The sequence below is a fragment of the Ictidomys tridecemlineatus genome, chromosome 3, assembly GCF_052094955.1.
Source record: "Ictidomys tridecemlineatus isolate mIctTri1 chromosome 3, mIctTri1.hap1, whole genome shotgun sequence".
Taxonomy (NCBI): Eukaryota; Metazoa; Chordata; class Mammalia; order Rodentia; family Sciuridae; genus Ictidomys; species Ictidomys tridecemlineatus.
The window spans coordinates 37,339,714-37,362,378 of NC_135479.1; the positions used below are offsets into that span (position 1 = coordinate 37,339,714).

At 40.8% G+C, this 22,665-nt stretch overlaps 1 protein-coding gene across 1 annotated transcript; it reads right to left on the reverse strand.

The window, feature by feature from the left end:
- Positions 1-7,648: 7,648 nt before the first annotated feature.
- Positions 7,649-15,379, reverse strand: LOC144375626 (protein SLFN14-like). Its single transcript, XM_078041078.1, is given in 5 exon segments — positions 7,649-8,474; positions 11,234-11,493; positions 11,495-11,952; positions 12,858-12,986; positions 14,323-15,379. Coding segments are annotated over 5 exon segments (2,730 nt in total).
- Positions 15,380-22,665: the final 7,286 nt, after the last annotated feature.

Below are 22,665 nucleotides of genomic sequence, written 5' to 3' on the forward strand. Positions count from 1 at the left end.
CCACATTAAAAATAAATAAATAAATAAAGGTCCATCAACAACTAATAAAATATTTAAAAGGAGGGGGGTTTGCTGGGGATGACTCTGTGGCAGAGTGCCTCTGGATTCAATCTCCTGTACCAGAAAATAAAAGAAATTCCTGTTGGTTGCGCTGGTAGTGTAGCTCAGTGGTAAAGTCTAGCATGATCAAAGCCCTGGGTTGGACCCCCAGTACTGAAGGGAAAAAAAAAGAAGGAAAAGAAGAAGTTCCTGCTGGATCCCCTGTTATTGACCTGGCAGCTGATACTGTAGGTGTCATTCTGATTGGCTGCTCTCCCTCCATAGCTCACACAAGTCACTGTTCCCTTGAGCTTTTGTTCAGTTTCCTTTGGGTGACCTTAGAGACTGCAAGAATTGTCCCAGCATGGATTTAACAATCATTTTTAGAGAGGAGAAAAGGTGTTGTGCAGTAGAGGGAATTGAATTAAAGATGCCACCAACCAGATCATTTATTCCCTGCTTGTCAGATCCTTTTGACAGAATTTTCAACAATGCCGATTCTAAGTGGGGCTTCTTCCCAGGCACACTGACTATTATATATTGGTGCAATATTATTCAGAGGCAGAATAATATTACAGCTACGTAACACACTTACATAGGGATAAATATACAAACAGAAGCAAACAGGCATCTTAAAGAGTTTCCATTTGAAATCTTAACCATAAGTTAGTTATTATTGAAAAACTTATAATTTAGGAATTGATTCTCATCTTTGCCTTAATATTTCTTTTCAATATAATCTTCCCATCAGTGATATTAAGATATCTATGTAGGATGACAGCTCTCTAAAATATCCTTCCAAGTCCAAATCTTCAAAGTCATACCAAGCTTTTGCAGGGAGGGAGGTTGCATTGAACCCAGGAGTGCTCTATTACTAAGCTACATCCACAGCCTTTTTTATTTTTCATTTTGAAACAGGTACTCACTAAGTTGCTTAGGGCCTCACTAATTGGCTAAGGCTGGCCTGGAACTTGGGATCCTCCTGCCTCTTCAGAGTCACGGAGATTGTAGACATTGGTATACTATTGTGGTATACCAATCTTAATTGTGACTCATATTTTTTTATGCTTAAAAGAAGTAAACCTTTGATGGCTTATTCATGGATGCAAAAGTTGTCGATAAAGAGGGTGCAAAAAAAGTAACCTTCCCAAGATCCAGGAAGTTCATTCCCAGAATAAGCCAAAGAAATCAAAGACTGTTGTCACAGAAAGCAAGAACAGTGTTTGCAAAAACAAATTCTTCAGTGGGCCATGGGAATGTGAGAGGCCTCTGGTCACAGACCCAATAACCTGTGGCACCAGGTGGGCAATGCTAGGATAAGGGTTTCCCAGCACTATCAAGACAATGGCATCTGAAACAACAAAGCCTCTTCTGAACTTGAGAAACTATTGAGACAAACTCCCCTGAGACTGGCACAGTCAGATAAAGAGGGTGCTGCTTGTCACATGTTTTGTTCACAGCCTGTTTGGAGAGTCACCTGATAAAAGCCAGCATTTGCACCTTCTGGCTGGGAGAGACCAGAGAAAATGTCTTCATTTGTCACAAGGTCAAGCTCTTGGAACATAAAACAAGACAAAAGAATATTCTCATAATTTTCCTCTTTATGACAAAATAAAAAAGACAGAGATGAGAATAAAAAGAGAACTATTCCTGATAGGCTATTGATCACACCCAGAAACTAATTCACTAGAGTCACAATTCAGAGAACAAAATTTTACAAATGTTTTTTTCCTGTCAATCTGCATTTGGAAAGGAGAGGACAAGGGGGAAATTTTCTACCTTCCTCTCTTTACTGAGCATTACGGAGAGGGATCTGTGAGAACTGACTTTGGAAAGAATTCTTACCTTCTGCTGTTTCTTGTTGGCTCTTTCAGGATCCCTTCCACAGGTTCCAGAGCAAATGGAGCAGCCCAACATTTTAGGATCTCATTGTCATTGGCAGAAACTGTAGAGAAGGGGGGCTGGGGATGTGGCTCAAGCCGTAGCGCGCTGGCTTAGCATGCGTGCGGCCCGGGTTCGATCCTCAGCACCACATACAAACGAAGATGTTGTGTCCGCCAAGAACTAAGAAAAAATAAATAAATGTTAAAATTCTCTCTCTCTCTCTCTCTCTGTCACCCCCCTCTCTCTCTCTTTAAGAAAAAAAAAAGAAAGAAACTGTAGAGAAGGCAAGTTCTACTTTCTTAGGATTTTTAGCTGGGCCTGATAATTGACATGTGACAAATTAAATAGAGAAAAGTCATACAGATTTTTTTTTCTTTTTGCAAAGCTGAGAATCAAACCCAAATCTTCACAGTTGTGCTCTACCCCTGAGTTACACTCTCACCCCTTTTTATTTTTATTTTTTATTTGAGACAGGGTCACACTAAGTTGTGCAGGCTGGCCTCAAACTTGCCATCCTCCTGCCTCAGCTTCCTGAGTGGCTGGGATTACATACATGCATGTGCCACCATACCTACTTCAAAATGCATTTGGGATGGCTGAAAATCTGCCACTGTTGGGCTGGGGATATAGCTCAGTTGGTAGAGTGCTTGCCTTGCATGCACAAGGCCCTGGGTTCAATCCCTAGCACACACACACACAAAAAAAACCTGCCACTGTTGGTACCTTTGGGCAAGTGGAGGTGTGTTTTCTAGACTTCTTGAGTTCTGTCCCTGGCATAGAACCACCACTCCTCAAGGAGGGCACAACTATCCATGCCAGCATCTGACAGTGGGGAAATGAGGGGAAAAGAATATTTTCATCTTAATTATGTCACTCTGTTGCTGAGTCCCCTGAATCATTTGTACCCTACGTTGCCCTATGTTTTATGGAGTTTGTGAAGAACTTTTCACCATTTGCCCACCCATCACCCTCTTCCTTTCTGTTGGTATGAGTTTAGGCTGCATCAGGGAATGAGCTGGAACCTAAGGGGCCCTACTGCACCAAGTATCAACTTGCCCTGGGCTGCTGTGTGGAAAACGCCTCACCTACAACATAGGAGACTGTGGAGTGGGAAGAGACCAACCCAATCAGGATACAAAATGGAATATACACCATGATTACAACTCTGCAAAAATATATCTACCAATGGACTAATATTGGATATAAACAAGCAAAAATGAAAGTATAACTGCATGTCTAGTAAGAATTGGAATGAGTTTTCTTTTGTGGTTCTCTCTCTTTTTTTAAATCTTCCTGTCACTACATAGATTTTGTAATGAAAGTTATATATTTTTAAATTTCTTAGTGTAGACACTGCTTTTCTTTAAATATTTCCTGTTATGTCATTCATTTGCACAATTATATTGATTTGGGACAAAAATTTTAGAAGCTAAATACAACCAAGTTGGTGAATACCAAAAATATATAAGTATATTCAATCCTAGTATCAACATGAAATACTATCAATATGGACACTTATGCCTTTCATTTTTATGTAGAGAGGTAGAAAAGCCAGTGGCATATATGAACTATGGAGGCAAACAAAAGGATTTGAATCCTCATTCAGAACTTACTAGTTCTGTGATCTTGAGTAAGGTATTCACCTTTTTTAAGTCCAGATTTCTCACCTACAAATCAGAGCTTATAAGGACCAATTTGTCTTGAATTTCCCACAAAACAGAACATGGAGAAATGCTTACATTAGTTAGCCACTGTTACTAAGCAAACAACCAGTCATAAAATAATAAAGATTGTTTTAGTCAGCCTTTTTGCTGCTGGGACTAAAAGACCTAACCAGAACAAATATAGAGGAGGAAAAGTTTATTTGAGAGCTCACAGTTTCAGAGATCTTAGTCCACAGAAGGCTGGCTCCATTCCTCAGGGCTTAAGATGAGGCTGAACATCATGGAGGAAGAGTGTGGCAGAGGGAAGCAGCATACAGGGTGATCAGAAAGTAGAGAGAGAGATCTTCACTTGTTAGATACAAATATATACCTCATAGTCACACCCACAATGCCCCACTTCCTCTATATGTCACTCAGCTTGCTGCAGTCTGGCTGGGCACAAAATCAGGAGCCACTCAAGCAGGAACAAACTTTATTTTTGAAAATGCTGCCAATAACCCATACACCGGGAAGAAGCCGATCCACCCACGAGGCTTCTCCCAGAACCCCAGAAGAAGTCCCCCCCCCCCAGCAGGCCCTGGTGAACAGCAGGAGTTCAATATCCATATGAATGCAAATCTTAACATAATCATATCATCTCAATGGCTAGCTGGCCTCACCTTACAACCAAAAGTGCCATGTATCATATTACTTGGCTGTGGCTCTTAGCATCAGCTAATCCCAAAAAAAGGTTTAATTCACTGATGTTAAGGCTGTCACAACCTGATCATTTCTTCTCTGAACTTTCTTAAATTGTCTCACATGTGAGCTTTTGGGGGACACCCCACACCAAACCATAACAAATGTTTATTTCTCATTCATGCATTTTCAGGTCAGTCGGGATTTGTCTGATTTAGTTAGGATTGTTTGAACTTGGCTCAGGCCATAAGTTGAGTTGAAGTTGGCTTCATATGTCTCTCATTCCTTGGTGACCGATGGGCCATCCAGGGCATGTGTTTCATATGACAGAAACCCAAGAGAACAAATTCAATGCTAAAAACATATATGACATGTGTCCACATCACAGATACTAATATTTCATTGGCCACATCAAGTAACATGGCCAAGTCCACATAAGAAAATATCCCCAGCTCTAATGTTAGAAACTGCAAAGGGTCAAGACATAGGAGGGGGTGAATTATTTGGAACAATAATACAATCGGAAGCAATGCTTCACAAAAATGTAAAATACAAAAAAGCACATAGATAGGATATAAAGCTGATTACAAAATTTGATCATAACTATGTAAAAGTGTTTTTATATCAATAAAGAATGGAAATAAATCAGCAAAATGAAAAAAATCATGCCTGGAAATTGATACGATTTAAGTACCTTTTCTTTTTTTCTCCATTTCTCAAACTTACATGACAATATTATATTACCCTCCTTTTTTATACCTTTATTTTATTTACTTTTATTTTTATATGGTGCTGAGGATTGAACTCAGTGCCTCACACATGCTAGGCAAGTGCTCTACCACTAAGCAACAGTCCCAGCCCCTACCCTCCTTTTTTAAAAGGAAGTTTTTGAAGCTTCTCACAGCTGGAAACTCTGTTATCTGAATAATTTTGTTGTTTTATCCATCATATTAAGGCAGTATAATAGGAAAAAAAAAAAAAAAAAACAAGAAACATCCCATACTTGAAACAATAGGAGGCAGAGGAGAAGTTTTTCCATTCAATCCTTGTCCAGGACAGCCGGCCATTAGGTTACAACTGGTCCCCTGGTGGGCCAGAACAGTTCAAAATGTCAGCTAAGAGAGTTTCTCCAAACCTGGTCTGCTCTTCCCACCTCTGGAAGGCTGAGGACCTGTATCTGAAATTATATCCAAGAGTATTTCCACATTTTTTTTTCCTGGATTGAAGCCTCCTCTGTATCTATCAAGTTTCCCAAACTTTTCTAAAAGTTAAAAACAGTCTGAAAATAAGAATACTTCCAAAGCAATTTAAAAACCCATATTATAAAATTACACAATGAGTACAGTGGTTCTTGCCTGTAGTCGCAGCTATTTAGGAGGCTGAGATAAGGGGATCATTTGAACCCTGAAAGTTCAAGGCTTTGTCTTTAAAAAAAAAAAAAACAGGGCTGGGGCTGGGGCTCAGTGATAGAGCGCTGGTCTAGCACACACACATGAGGCACTGGGTTCGATCCTCAGCGCTACATAAGGATGAAATAAAGATATTGTGTGTCCACCTACAACTAAAAAGTAAATATTAAAAAAACAAAACCAAAGCAGGGTGCTGATGTGCATGCCTGTTATCCCAAGACTCAGGAGGATGAGGCAAGAGGATTTCAAATTCGAGGTCAACTTTAGCAACTTAGCAAGACCTTGTCTCAAAAAGGAATAGGGATATAACTTAGTGGCAAAACATTATACCAAAAAAAAAAAAAAAACCCAATACAAAAAAAAAAAAACTTTACAAAGGAAAGATTTTATTGAAGGGCATGAGAATGGCTTATCCATTTGGGGAAATGACTAAAGAAAGGGAACTGATTTTATTTCTAATATATTTCCCAAACATTGGAAAAAGGATATGCCAGGAAGATTTACATAGATTCTGCTAGGATACAACAACTTCTGTGAACAGTCTGGAATGAATTGGATGCTATCTTCAATATATTCTTTTAAAGCAACAGAATGGCCACAAAGGCCACTTCACCATCAGGAAGATGGTAAAAGTTTCATGGAAGAGATGGGCATTTGAAGCACTTGACTAAAGAATAAGGATTTCAAAAGTGGAAGGGACAGAAAAAAAGGTTAAAGACTGAACAAAACACCAGGGACAGACCAAGAGGCAGGAATATGTGTGTGAGTGGTATAGGTGATAGAGTTGCCACCCAGGATCCCTATAAAAGAGCTCTGAGGGTTGGACTTTAAAATCAACACCAAATCATCATGAAAAGGATCAGAGAGGTGCAAAGGCCTCTCATAGACAAGTTTCAGGCCAGCAGCAGTGTGAGGCTGTGTAGCATACATGAGTGTATTGACAGGTGTAGAAATGAATGTAAGCAAAGTGTGTATGTGTTGCAGTAAATGAGGGAAAGACTGGAGGTCAACCCAGAAACTTTAGAAATTAAGGGGAAAAAATTTCACCTAGGCAGACAGTATTGAACAACTAATGGTTCTTGGCATTCTAAATTTGAGTTAGCTTATAAACCTGACCTGCATAGTCCTTGTGCTGAAAATATCTTTATTTTAGAAATGATTGCAATATAACAATAGATATTTCAATAGTCTGATGTAGCCTGAGTACTCCTTACATTTGAGTCAGATTACCAGCTCCCCTTATTGTAAAGTTCTGCTCATATAATTTGGCTTCCTATGCTATTGTTGAATGCACAGATTAGCAAAAGCCTTTGACCCAACTTGTTACAGCAATCCTCAATGTGAATTAACAAAGTAGCATTTTGATTCATGCGTAGACTTGGTGCAAAGAGGAAATCAAGTTCTGAACCTGTAAAGCTTGAGACCTATAACCATATGAGATGCCAGGTGCCACCCTTGAGACCCAGTCAAAGTAATTGGTCTAGAAGACACCCTACCACCCCGACAAAATAGGCCAGTGAGGTGCATTAGGTTGGGGTACATTAGGACACTGGAGGTGTAGTTGAGGGTGTGGTTAGGAGAGTTACTCAGGGCACATCATGGGAAGCCTGGAGAACTGGCTTGGTTTGAAGGCTGTGGGGACTTACAGGAGGTGTGCTAGCAGAGGATGTCATAAAAGCAGTTCTCTGAGGATAAACTGCTTGCATGACAGAACAAAAGCTGGATTGAGTTAGGAAGACTGGAGACAGGGGATCAATCCTAAGTCTGCTGTAATTGTACAGGGAGGAGAGGTGGACCCAGAAAAAAGCAGTGCCACTGCAAGCCAGGCTCAGCCCCAAGAGACATTTCTGTGGCTCCAGGCCATACTAATGTGCCTTGGTTTTCTTACATATAATATTATAAAGGAACAGCTGCCATCTGTCAAGGAGGAAAGCTCTGCTTTTTCTGGCTCCCTATGTTTATTTATAATAATTTTCAGAGGGTTGCCCTCTTTTCATAAAGGAGGTAGAGGTGTTTAATGGCTCTTGAAGCAAAGAAGAGCTTATGAAATTTCTCAGACTGGGAACATTCTGAACTAATCCCGAACACGATATTTCTCTCCAGTCCTGAAAACTGCTGAATACTGTCTAAAATAATATGATTGCCCCCAACACCAATGGCACGGCTAAATAGAACTTCTGTTGCTCCACGGTCCTTAATTGCTGTAGGCAGTGCAAGCTTATAGCGTCCTGTGTCCTCTACTCTCTTGCAAAGAATTGCTACATCTTTGGGCCTATAGCCACATTGGAAGAGGCTGTGACATCTTTCTACCACATAGTTTGCTATTTGTTCTATGGTTAGGTTAGTCTTGGTTTCAAACACCCCAGGTAGAGCCTGGGCAAACATTGCTTCCTCATAGGATGCTTCTTGGAATAATGCCAATGTGTCCAGAGACATGCTGGAGGGAGGGTTTGCTTTGATCAACTTCATTTCTTCTTTCATGACATTTGCTATTTCCAGAGCACAGTGGATCCTGTCGGTGATTGTTTTTCGAGGAAACTGAGCAGAAGGAGGGGGAAGGCCATTGTCATCTGCACGATGGACTTGGAAAGGGTCCAGAAAAATCCAGAGGATCCCATGGTGAAGGTCTTTACTTCCAACCACCTTTACCTCAGGGTGGGTGATTCTTCTAGCCTTCAAGTACCAATCACCATATTTACTGCAGAAATTCTCAGTCTCATCCATCACTATGTGTTTAATCTTTGGGAACTCCCCTTGCATGAAGGTTTTCTGAGTCACAGCATGGAAGGTGGTTTTTTGACTGTAAGGATGAAAAAGAGAAGAGGATTTCAGACATATAAACCAAGGGAACACTAGCATTCATTACTCTGTGGATTGAAATCAGGCTAATTCTCTGCAGGCAGATTCATCAATTCAATAGTGTTATGAGTAGTGCAAAACTGCTTAACTTACAAGCTACCTGATAGATAGAATGCAGAATTTTACACACTCCTCTTTGGGGTCATCTAGTTAAATATGCACATAAAATTTTCATTATTATAAAATAAGTAGATTTTATTGTTTCTATTAGAGGTCCATTTCTACTGCTTGGCCATCTTTTTTAATATTTATTTATCTTTTATAATATTTATTTTTTAGTTTTAGGTGGATACAATATCTTTATTTTATTTTTATGTGGTACTGAGGATCGAACACGGTGCCTCAGAGGTGGTAAGCGAGCACTCTACCACTTGAACCACAACCCCAGCTCCACTTGACCATCTTTTGAAGATGAGATCCATTCAGCTAAAGGAAATCCCCACAGTAATTTGTACCTGTTACTACCATTTCTTTGCTTTCTGTCTTTTTTAGGGCTGGAGCATAGCCTTCTAGAGGCATATCATAATCTTTATAAACAGAAAAGTAAACACTAATCAAATTCCTCTAAAGCAAATTCTATTTCTTCACTTACTCATAGAACAAAACTGGAAACTTCTTTAGGTTTTGGAGGCTTTTTCTCTCAGATCAATGTCTCTTTATGTTGTAGCACATGTATGTATGTGTATAATTATATAATTATAAATATGTTTGTGTGTGTATATATATATAATCTTATATACATATAACTTCCCCCTTAACAAATTTGGTTATTTCTTACCTTCTCTAATTTTAATGTAAGTAACAGTACACACTCCTACAGATTCCCTAATTTTGCTTAATGCAGTCCCTATGCTTTGATCCATAACTGTTCTCTTCCAGTTTGGACTGTTGTGAGCGCTTAAAAAAGTGATTCTTAGCTACCTCTGTATCCCATCACCCCCATCCCCCTAATTTGTTGAATTAGCCATTTAAAATTTTTTGTTATTGTAGATTGACACATAACCTTTATTGTATTTGTTTTTATGTGGTGCTGAGGATTGAACCCAGTGTCTCACACATGTCAGGTGAGCACTCTACCACTGGGCCACAACCCTAGCCCTGAATTAGCCTTTTGATAGGGATATTTAAATATATATATATATATATATATATATATATATATATATATATATATTAGTTGTACACGAGCACACAGTATCTTTGTTTATTTTTATGTGGCTTTGAGGACCAAACCCAGTGCCTCACACATTCGAGGCAAGCATTTTACCACTGAGCTACAGCCCCAGCCCTTGACAGGGATCTTTTTAAAACTAAGCCATAAAGCTTAATAATGAATACAGTCCTGGAGTTGTGGCTCAGTGGTAGAGCGCTTTCCTGACATGTGTAAGGCCCTGCGTTTGATCTTTAGTGCCCTATAGAAATAAATAAATAAGATAAAAAGATCCATTGACAACTAAAAAAATAATAATGAATACAGTCCTTAGCAGAGTTCACAGGATCCTTCATAATCTTGCATCTGCCTCCCTTCCCACACCAACACCTACCATATACCCCCTGCCCCACACTGCTCCCATCAGACCTATCACTCTGGATCTCTGTGTCTCCATGCCTTTGAACTTGCTGTGCTCTTTGTTTGGAAAACACTCCAATTTTATTTCTCCTACTGATTTATTAAGAGTGTGCTCCCTCCAAACAAAAAAAAAAAAAAAAAGTGTGCCCAAGAGTCTCTTTCACCAGAGTATTTGCTAATATTCCTACCACCTGTTAAAATAACCATATCTTTCTTATACTAATTACACAACACTTATGTTGTTTCTTTTTAACAACAAAGTCTTTGATATACTTTCCCCTCTAACACTGCTCCTTACAAGCAGGCTGAAAAACTCATACATTTAATATATAAATGGTACTCGAAAGATTTCTTTTTTTTTTCAAAAGCATTTCTTGAATATAGTAAACCAAATCAAAAATCAAAATGAATTTGCCCTCATTGACTGAATTGTATAATAACCAATATATATTATTGAATTGAAAACTAGAGATTTAAATTAGAATTAATTTTTCATGTTTTCTAAAATATTGATGTAGAGCAAGATGTTATTTAAAAAGTCAAATTATATTTAAATTTTGAGTTCCTACTAAGCACAGTGAGTAATCTTATGACTTTAAAATATTATCAAGCAAAAGGTATATTTTTTTAAAAAATAGCCAGATGTGGTAGAGCACACCTGTAATCCCAGGGCTCAGAAGACTGAGGCAGGAGGATCAAGAGTTCAAAGACAGTCTCAGCAACCTATCGAGGCACTAAGCAACTCAGTGAGACTATATATATATATATATATATATATATATATATATATATAGCCTGGGGATGTGGCTCAGTGGTTAATCCCCAGTTCAATCCCCTGGGTTCAATCCCCTGGGTTTAATCCCCAGTATCAAAAAAAACCCAGATATATTAACTTCTACTTGTCATAGATTTAAAGCCACAATCTATGGCTTTATAAATTTAAGTTATATATATTTGGCTTATTTATAATATGTTTAAACTTGAACATTACAAATTACCCATTTACAACTCAACTACCTGATCATTTGGATATATGTAACTGGTTTGGGCTCAAACTTCTGCAGGAAAGAGGCATCACAAAATCTTCAACTGAAAACACATTTTTAAAATTTAGTTGGTAAAATTCTTACATCACAAAATCCCTTAGGGTGACACTCTCACAAACATAGAGGATCTCTTTAGGTTTGCAGTGGAACAAGTTCTTCACTTCCTCCATGATCTTCATGGCTAGGGCTGTCTTCCTGGTTCCTGGAAGGCAGTGGATGAACAATTCCCGAGTTTCCTGAAGGCTCTTGGAAAGCAACTTGCTCTGCTCCTCTACAAGCAGGCTGAAAAACTCACAGCCCAGCTGGTCACTCAGAAGAGACCTGGAGCACAGTGAGATGACCACAAAGGGCCTGCAGCAAGTTCTCCATTTCAACCACATTGGAGAGCCTGTAGGATTGGGGGTAGTGTACAAGGACTTCACCAGGTCTACACTGTCTGCTGGCCAGGTGGATCACCCTTGGAATGATGCACATTTTCCCTGTGTAGCCACTAACACTTTGCAGTTTCCGCTTTAACCTACGAGCAGTGTTTCGAGCATATTCATACCCTTCAATACAATTTGGCTCTATTAATACTGTGTAGAGTACCAGGGGGCTGTTAATTGCTATCAGGAGAGCATCGCACAGGACGTTCTGCTCTTTGCTTAAGCCAACATCATCAGCCCAGCTTCTAGAAAATATCACAATTCCCTGAGAACAAGGGCACATCTGTGTCTTCATTAATTCCTCCAGTTCTTTATGATCTGAGAACAGCTTCTTACAGAGGGATTCTGGTTTAAATTGTATCATTTCTTCTTGTGTCACTGAAAATTCAAGGAACAGGGGTGAGTTACCAACATTTACAAAAGCATAGCTAAGTATTCCCACAACATAGTAGGAAAGGATGACTTTGGCTATCGGTTTCCTAGTTGCAAAGAGAACATCCCCTTTTCACAGTCCAAGGCTGCAGTCAGTCCAAGGACTCTTCACAGTCCAAGGCAGCTCTAGCACAAGGGAAAGCTCTTAGGGAGGGATCTTTTCAGAGCAGCCTCTAGCTCTTTCCTTCAATCCTGGATGGTCCACAACTGCTGGGAAGGAGCTCCTTCCTGCCCAGGACCTTGTACATGCGAGGCAAGCACTCTGCCAACTGAGGTATATCCCCAGTCCCCCTGTTAAGGACTTTTAATGAACCTGATGCTTTTGGAAAACTAAGAGCTTTCTTTCAGAATAGTGATTCTTAACCAGAGGCAACTCTGCCCCTGCCTAGGAGATATTTGACAATGTCTAGAGAATGTTTGATTGTTACAACTAAAAGGACGCTACTGGCATCTAGTGGGTAGAGGCCAGGAATGCTGTTAAACATCCGATAATGCACAAGGCACCCTCTTTCCACCCAATAAAGAATTATGTGATCAAATGTCAATAGTGCTGAGGTTGAGAAGGAGTTCCGGTGATCCCATATATACACATATGCATGTGTATGAATATATATATATATATATTTCAGGACCATTATGTCTGTTTATTCTTATACTTGGCTTTCTCTAAGAAGAAAGACTTGGACCAATTGCTACTGATTTCTCCCAGCTGTTTTTCCCCCCCAGTGCTGAAGATTGAACCTAGGGTATTGCACATGCTAGGCAAGCACACTACCACTGAGCTCACCCTTATTGCCCATCTTAACTTTACAAAACAAATAGTCTACTCAGCTGAAATCAAGAGGGAATACCTGGAAACAAACGTTGTTGCAGAACTCCCTTAAATTCCATGACTTTCATGGGATATGCTGGGCTTCTTAGGGCAGATGAAGTTGATGAAATCCGGTTAGCACTGCAGTCAGTAGCCAAACTGGGAGGAGCTAAACAATCACATGGAAAGTTGTTTTAGACAAAAATAAAGATCAGAAGTAAAAGAACTTTTTTACTGCTCTTCCTATTGGACACATGTGATATGTATGGTGCCTAAGCTGCTGTCACTCTATGTCTCAACCAGCCTGCATGTCAAGAATGAAGTCTGGGGACACCTGCAGGGGTCATGCACAATCTAACTCACTGTGTGCTCATCTTAGACAAGTCATTTCACTTCTCTCATGCCAGAGGGAGGTGATGATCCCTAAGTGTCCCTCCAACTCTAATGATCGGATTCCAGGTCATCTCTAAGAAGAAAGGGTATCTATTAGGGATCAGAGAAGGTTAAGTACAAGTTGATTTTATTTTTACAGTTGTTGTTTAAGTGTCTAATTTGGTGCCTGTGTGGGTGGGGAGGAAGGTGAATCAAACAAATTTAAATTCTGAACCAGAAAAAGGATAATCAAATAAAATTCTATAATCACTAGAGTCTTGATCTGATGATCTAAGCTTCTTTTATCAAATTTGGAACATACTAACAATGAAGCCCAGGTAATAAGCTCAGTTCAGTCTATAAGTCCTTTGTGGATTGATTAGGAATCACAAAGGCTGTAAGGGAACAAAACTCTAAGGGAAGTAATAACACTAGGAGTTCTCCTCCCCCACTGCCACCCCCTGTCCTAGGAACTTCTTATCATTTTCCCCTATTTGGTGGTGCCACAAATCCAGTGGTTTAAAGTATTAGCTCCCAGGGGTATTGAAACAGTTCATCTTTGTCAAAATATGTTTCCCTTGAAAGTCTTAGTGCAAAGTAATTCTTTTTTTAAAGGATTAATGGGAGTAACCTATATTTTTGTGGTTGTATATGGACAGCATGTCTTTATTTTATTTGTTTAATTTTTATGTGCTAAGCATCAAACCCAGTCCCTCACATATGCTAGGCAAGCACTCTGCCACTGAGCTACAGCCCAGCCCTTCAAAATCATTCTTAAAGAGTGTTTCTCCAAACATCATCTGTAGGCTGAGAATTCCCACTTAGAGTAGGAAAATCATTTGCAAAACTTTTTAAAGAAGCCTTAAAAGTGCATAAAAGGAAACTTTTACTAATTCATGATTGATGGCATACTAAAACTTTCTCCAAACAGAGTGAAATCCAAGTATTTCTTAACCTCAAAGAGTTCAGATTCTGAGTCTTTGGAACTAAATATGTTAGAAAAAGGACACCATCATGACAGAACCTTTGTAAGCAAAAAGCACATTTCTATTTTAATTGGTCTATTTTAAAAGGCAGAGAAGGAAGCTCCTCCCTCCCTCCCTCCCTAGACAGTGACTCACTTCCCTCTTTACCTGACTGAATACCCAGCATCATGACCACCCATTGCTCAGCCGTCAGCCTTGTGACAGAATTGTCCCTCATGATCCAGGAATCTGGGGCCTCTGCAAATACTATACAACAGAAAGGCTCTACTTGAACCACACAGACATAACCAAACAGGACATCTTTGTGGTATACATTCAAGATTTTGGTAGTAAACTTCACCTTGGGCTTCTCACAACGGAAGTGGAATGTAGGCAATTTTTCTATGCAGTTTTCTATTTCTTTTTTTAGTAACTCAGGGTTCACTTTTTCTCTCCTACATCCAAACACTTCTTTGCTCTTATCATCGACCCCGAAAATTAGGTATCCCCCTTGAGTGTTGGCAAATGCGGAGACGTAATGAGGCAGCATCTCTTTAACCCGAGGTACAACCTTTTTGGTGGTGAACCTTTTAAACTCGACATGTGTTGACTCCGTAAAGTTGAGTTTCTCCTTATATGTGAGTTTATCCCTTTCAAAAAATTCCAAGGCAGACATCTTCATGTCTTCCTCTTCCTGAATGTATCTGTTGAGAGCTTTCTGAGGATGCAGCTTCAGCTTTGGTCTAGCTCTTGGAACTCTAGATGATTTCTCTCTAAGAAGCTCCAGGGCACTGCTGGCACTCAAGTTAATGGCAGAAGTCACATCTCTCTGATATAAATTGGAGCGCAAGCTGCAAATCCTCAGTGGGAGGCTGCAAACATTTGGGCTCCATGATTTCACAAAAATCAGGAGATTGTGCCCGTACTGCATGTAGTCAAGGTATTTCTGTGAACCTGAAGGAAGGAGCTTTTGGAATGAAGTTTCCAAATCCTGTCCCAGTCCATGACATTGGTAACTGTAGGTTTCATCATCAATCTCTGCTTTGATCACACCCCCTCCAGAATTTAACAGTGCACAAATAGCCTGGATGATATTTGAATTCTCAATTCTTTTCAAACTGCTATTGGTCATCCTTTTCCTGTTCTCTTCTCCAAAAGTCACTTTACCCACTTTTATGATGAGCTCAGCATAGTGCATTTCTACATCAGTTTCGAGATTTTCCATCTCAGAAGCCTCTCTTCACTCTGAACCACAAGAGAAAGGCGTTCCTATACTTAATCAGGACAGAAATGCGGTTTCTATGTTAATGAGAATTCCAGAGATGCATATTTTTTTCAGAGCTATAAATTTTTGGAGATACATTTTAACATTAGAAATAATTTTTGCCATTACTGTTTTCTAACAACTTTACCAAATATCTTTAGCCTTTCTAACAAAAATAAGAATATATAATAAGGAATGCTTACTATTTTTCCATAATAGAAAAATTATATTGCTGACATTTTCAGCCATTTCTCACTTAAAATCAGGAAACACCAACACTGAGCCCAGATACAAAGGGCACAAGTTAGCACAGGAGCCCAGATATGTTATTAGAAAATATGTGGAAATAGAAATTAAAATCAGATGCTCCTAATTATAACACAAAGGGAAAATAAAGGCAAGTAGTAGAGAACTAAGGGACTGTCGTTTTGGTAAGCATATATGCTGTAAAAGATCTTGTTATAAAAACAAACATAACATTTGGTATTGTTATGGGTTATTTTATGTATTTTGAAAACCTTATTTTACTCCTGAAAGAGTGTCATTCAATATCAATGCAAACTTTTAAGCTTTTTACACATTCTTCTAAATTGTAAAAGTGTGTTTCTTCATAGACAGTGTGATGTAGGAGGGATTTTCCTTTCCTTCTAATAGTTCTGCCCTGGGCTATGGAAATCTCCAAGACTTTGAAAAGAACATGAGTCTTTGGGGCCTGGATATTAAATTGTGGTCAGCCCTTCTTTTGTTTCCTAGTCCAGAGAAACAGTCACTTGAATTGAAATTAGAGCTCTGAAGCCAATATTTCAGAAAGGACCCCTTCTGAATAATAATTACACAACAAAATATTTACTAACTCAGGCCACAAGTCTTCTTCTAGGAGAAGAGTACCTACCTCTTCTGCGTGATGTTTGCAAGACAACATTCTGGATGTTGTTTGTAGTAAGAGGGAAAAATCAGGCATCCAGCAGGATGTGTACCCTCCCCTGATATTAGGTTCTTCCTTGTTACCTTCTCACCTCCTTCAGGCAAAACCAGAATCAAACTGAGAAACTTCTATTTAGTCTATGAACCTCTCTTATAAGCACCTGTAAATGTGAAATTTTATCGTTTCTTAGGGAAATTTCTCATGACACTATATTCATATCATAGAATCACAGCAGTGTTGGAAGGATTTTCAAGATCTTCCAATTTGACCATCCAACTGATTCTTAAATTCCTTCTGTAATATTCCCAACTCCCAACAAATTGCAATTCAACAACTATTTGAATACCTCCAAGGACTAAAAATGCATTATGTTTAAAAGTAGCCCATTCTATTTTCTGACAGCTCTGTTAGAAATAGCTTCCTTATTTTCAGCTGCAATTTGTCTCTCATAACTTTCACTGCTGGGACCCATAGCATGAGTCTCACTGATTTTGAACTAGCAGACCCTATAGTTGTTTTACAACTCCCAGTCTCATTGATGTTACTTGGAAGCTGATAAGAACCATGAAATGTCAGCTTTCTGAGATTCCAGGTCCATTTGAATATCTTTCACATTTCCCAGAATTTCTCATTCATTTTCCTTTACAAGTTTCTCCTTAGTTACTATTATACTAAATCCTTCATGCTCTCAGACATAAACTTCACCTAAAATAAGATAAATGAGATTTTAAAAACTAGTTTTTTACCTGATGCTCCTCTGTTTCCTCTTGATGCTTCAGTTACACATCTGGCTTCAGTCTGAATGTTTGCCTTCTGCCGCGGCCTCTGTGGCCCTGTGATATCAGCCTGGGAGAAGCAGGAACTCTGCCAGACTCCCCCAGTCATCATAACATTGATCCACTGAGGAAGATTGATAAGGACTCAAGAAGAGCCTATGTCAGGGCAGATCAGCAGGCCACAGGCTGACCTCAAAGAGTGAATCAGGTCCTTGTTGTGGGGGAAATTCAGGGGTTTTCAAGTGAGTAGCCAAAGTTAAATGTACAACCTCTAAGTGAATGAGCATCAGTTCCACACACCAGACAAGCATCTTTCACCCTGGTTGATTTTGTTGCCAAGTTCTATATTTATTTTAAATTAGGCTGCTCTGTACATTTTCATTGTGTGCAATATTAACTTATTTCATTACCTTCCAAATTTCTTGGTTCTATTCTACTTACTTCTCTTTCTCTTTGATAAGACCCGGCCTAGTAAAATGCACACAGATTGGGAGCTGATTTCCCCTGGCCTGAAGGATTATAGATAGTTTTTCATTTAATTTCTCTTTTTTCCCTTTCTTTTCTTCAACTGTACTGTAATGTTTTAAAATGGTTCACAATAAGCATGAATCAAATGGAGGTTCCATTGCATGTTTTTTGAGGAAGCTCCATACTGCTTTCCAGAGTGGTTGCACCAATTTGCAATGCCACTAGCAATGTATGAGTATACCTTTTCCCCCCACATCCTCACCAACACTTATTGTGGCTTGTATTCTTGTTAACTGCCATTCTGGCTGGAGTAAGATGGTCTTAGAGTAGTTTTGATTTGCATTTCTCTAATTTCTGGTGAAGTTGAACATATTTTCATATATTTGTTGATCGACTGTGTATCTTCTTCTGTGAAATGTCTGTTCATTTCCTTAGCCCATTTATTGATTGGGTTATTTATTCTTTGGGTGTTGAAGTTTTTGAGTTTTTTATATATCCTGGAAATTACTGTTTTATCTAATATGCTAGGTGTAGTAAAGATGTTCTCCCACTCTGTGAGCTCTCTCTTCATATTATTGTTTCCTTTACTGAGAAGAAGCTTTTAAGTTTGAATCCATCCCATTATTAATTCTTTATTTTATTTCTTGCTCTTTCTGAGTCTTGTTAAGGAAGTCAAGACCCAATTCAACGTGAAGATTTGGGCCTCCTTTTTCTTCTATTAATTACAGGGTCTCTGGTCTAATTTCTAGGTCCTTGATCTACTTTGAGTTTTGTGCAAGGTGAGAGGTCGTGGTTTAATTTCAGTCTGCTCCATATGGATTAACAGTTTCCCCAGCACCATTTGTTGAAGAGACTATCATTTAGCTAATGTATGTTTTTGACACCTTTGTCAAGAATGAGATAACTACATTTATGTGGGTTTTTCTCTGTATCTTCTATTTTGAACCATTGGTCTACATGTCTGTTTTGGTGCCAATAGCATGCTGTTTTTGTTACTACAGATCTGTAGTATAGTTTAAGGTTTGCTATTGTGATGTCTCCTACTTCACTCTTCTTGCTAAGGATTGCTTTGTCAATAAGGATTTCTCTGTGTCTATTTTTCCAAATGAATTTCATGATTACTTTTTCTATTTCTATGAAGAATGTTATTGGGATTTTAATTGGAATCGCATTAAATCTGTATAAGGCTTTTGGTAGTGTGGCCATTTTGACAATATTTATTCCATGAGGGAGGAATTGGAAATCAGGTACCTGCTCAAAAGGCGATGGATCCGATAGCCACACCCACGCAAAATGGTGAGGAATGCTTTCCAAGATGTAGTTGGTGTGCTTCCAGAGCCAGGGAGTCTGGTGATGTCAGGGGAACCGATGGCCTTGTGCTGGGGAGGTAGCATGAGTGACCTGCGTGGGAGGGGAGCGGAGTCTCAGCGGTCTGCAGATGTGTTGGTAGGTGGTTCTGCTAAGGCTCTGGCCGCGTCTTAAGTGAACTGGAACTTTGGCTTTGGGTCCTGCTGGGACACTGAGGCTCGGAGCCCTGCGTGGGGTCACAGGGCTGGTCATTTCTGTAGAGAGAAGCTGTACAGGGGCCTCTAACACTCTCAGACATGCAGAATTCCTACTAGGAGAGATCTGGATCACAGAGCAACACAGATGCTGCTTCCCTCTGGTCCACCATCTTGAAACTCTTTTCAATTTCTTTAGTTTTCATTGTATAGGTCTTTCATCTCTTTTGTTAAATTTATTCCCAAGTATTTCATTTTTGAGGTTATTGTGAATGGGATAGTTTTCCTAATTTCTCTTTCAGAGGGTTCATCACTAATATATAGAAATGCATTTGATTTATGGATATTGATTTCATATCCTGTGACATCACTGAATTTGTTAATATTAGAAGTTTTCTGGTGGAGTTTTTTTGCATCCTCTATGTGTAGAATCACATCATCAGCAAATAGGGATAGTTTGAGTTCTTCTTCCCCTATTGCTATCTGTTTAATTTCTTTCATCTACAGCTCTGTCGTGCAGTCTAAGCTGTAGTGGAGTTTAGACAGCAGTATAGTTTAAACTCTGGCTAGAGTTTCAGGGACTATGCAGAGTAGAAGGTGAGAGAGAGAGGGCATCCTTGTCCTGTTCCAGTTCTGAGAGGAAACGCTTCCAATCAGAAATGCACTTTGAGGATGAAGAGGTCCTAGTTCCTCTGCTCTCTCCCCCACAGCCCAGGTGGGATGTCTCTTGGGAAGGTGGGGGTCCTCTCCCAAGGCTGCCCCACCTGGCAGATGGCCTAGTTCCCCTGCAGAGGCCACATCGGGGATGGGACGAGCAGCCACCCAGAGGGCTCATGGCCAGTGCCAGGCAAGGCAGGTGTGGGCAGCCTAAGGTCCTCAGCAGCTGCCTGGGTATTGCCACCTCCCACCTGCTGCTTCCTGAACAGGCCGCTCAGCCTGGACCAAGACCCAGGGCCTGGAGCAGCCACTGCAGAGGCCATTCCAGCCTCTCATCACCCTTCCACTCTGAGGCTCACTGCCCTGCGCCCTCGCTGCCGCCCCAGCCTGGAGCTCTGCACTGTAGCCACTGGACTCCCCACATGGTCGCCAGATGCCACTGCAGCAGGATTCCTGTTACCCCAGCAAGATGAAAATGCTCACCACAGGATGCCTCTGTGTCCTCAGCCCCGCTTCCCGACTCCACTGGTGCCACCGCCACAGTCCAGCAACCAAACTCTCAAACCCCAGCTGGACTATGGTGCTGCCCACCAAGGGTCCAAGGTCAATGCCCTTCACCCCCCGCCATGATGCCTGACTCCAGTGCCCCATGCCGGCTCCTAGATGAAGCTGCATGTTGCTGCCGCCACCACCAGACTCCATCATGGACGCAAGACAGCGATACTCAGCACTGGATGCCCACTTCACCCACTGCAGCCAGACTCCTGTGGCACTGCAGGACAGAAATGATCCTGGCAACATCCCCTCTGTTGTCACCACAGCTGCTTCTGGACTCTTCTGCTGCCACCGCCACTGTGAGTATGCAGCAAGGGATCTCCCAAACTGAAGCTGGATGCCAACACCTCAGCTGTTGCCACCCCACGCCAACTCTCAACTCTCGACCTCCCTCACATGATGCCCTATGCCTGAAGCAGCTACATGTTGCTGGTGTTGCCACCAGATGCTATCACTCCATGATGCCTCTCCAGCGACTCCATCCCAAAGATGCTGCTGTGCTGCCCAAGACCACAGAAGCTGGGAAGTTGGGCAGTCTCCATCCTAGTCACCTCATCAGTGCCCACTGCTTGCTGCCTGCCTTTCCTCCCCCAGGACCACCCACCAGTCCTTCTGGGCCCTTGAGCAAGAGTTGTGCTAACTCAGGGAATTCATCCAAGGAAAACAAGTGAGTACTTTAAACAAAGGTTGCAGTCCTCAGAGCAGGCAGTGGGCGGGGCTAGGTGGGTCCAGCCTGCTGGTGAGGGGGCAGGGGTGGAGCTACTGGCCTCCTCTGGACCTTGACCCCGTGGGGCAAGCTGGAGAGGGATCTCTGGCTGCTCAGGGAGCCCAGCCTGGAAGCAGCTTCCTACCTCACCCTCACACTCCTCTCTGAAGGGGACTCTGGATTCCAGTGAAAGCCATCTGGGCTCTTGGGCTCTGGGCAGTGGTATGAGCCAGACTGGACAGACTCCACCCACCTGGACTTGGGGAAAAGCCCCCTCTTGGGAAAATACCCTCCTAGATCTACCAAACTTAGCCTGACATTGGCTTCTTCCATGAGATTATCAAGAAAGGAAAAATAAGTTTCCTAGTTTTGTCTTGCAAAAGGTAGTGAGGGTAGAGGCAAAGGCATCAGAGTTGGTAGAGCTGAATTCACATCCCTTTTAACTGAGTGACCTTGTCCAGGGTCCAGAACTAGGGACAACCTTGGTTTTGCATCTGGTAAGACAAAGATGGTGAGGATGATAAGCTATCACCATCTGTCATAGCTGGAGACCTAATGCGTGGTTCATAAATCTGACTATTCCAATAACTTAAGAAAATGACAAAGAAGGCACACAACCACACAGAAGTACCTTTTCAATAATCCGGGAGTGGAAAGACATAGAGCCACTGGAATACTTTATTCTTACATAGGAGACACACAAGGGGAGTTTCCATAGAACATTTTATCCCAAAAAGGGCAAAGGGGTCGGAATACAAGGGAACAGATGAGTGTAACTCAACCCCAGTGGGTGATGCCTACACCTGGAGCCATGCCTTGTTATCTGAGCTGGGGTGACGCCCACATTCCTGCAACCTGGCACTGCCCTGCCAGACTGAATGCAATAATTGTTCAGAACCCGGTGCATCAGGACTTAAAGGAATCCGCATCCAAGGCAGCTCCCGACAATAAGCCATGGGCAAATCAAGTTGTTCTGCACTACCTCACCTTGGAAGTCAGGTAGGCATTCAGCAATATTTCCATGCAGAAATATATTCTCAGACTAAAGATGACACACCTAGAAGTGCACCTTTGGATGACAACTGACCTGTGAGGTAGGGAGTCGAAATTTATATCATGTTTTTAGATGAAATAATAATATATGGAAGATCATAAACCAAAGCATTAAATGTTGGGTCCGGCTCATGGAATTAAAAGCTGTTTTCAAATTTGTTTAAAGTTACATTGAGATAAATCTATATAGTTCAAATCTTCCAGGATATCATCCCCCACCTCTGTCGCACACACAGGAGCAGTGTCCACAATTTTTTTACTCCTCTTTACAGTATCACCAAAGGTATGTATGTGTGTATGTGTGTGTGTGTGTGTGTGTGTGTGTGCGCACACACACACACATATATATATATATATATACTTGCACACATATACATACTGTATTATGTAATATTTTTTTTGGTTTGTCTTTAGACTGAAATAGAATCTCATATACAGTCTTTTGCTCCCCTTCAGCTGACCATCAGGAAGAAGTTATCACCAGAGAAGCTTGAGGATCATAAGGACACCAGCCCTGCTCTGGTCACTCTGGAAGCTGGGTAGCATGCACACACCAAATCTTAAGGAAACAGCAGCCCTGCTTCAGCCTCTTGAGGGCTGGCTGA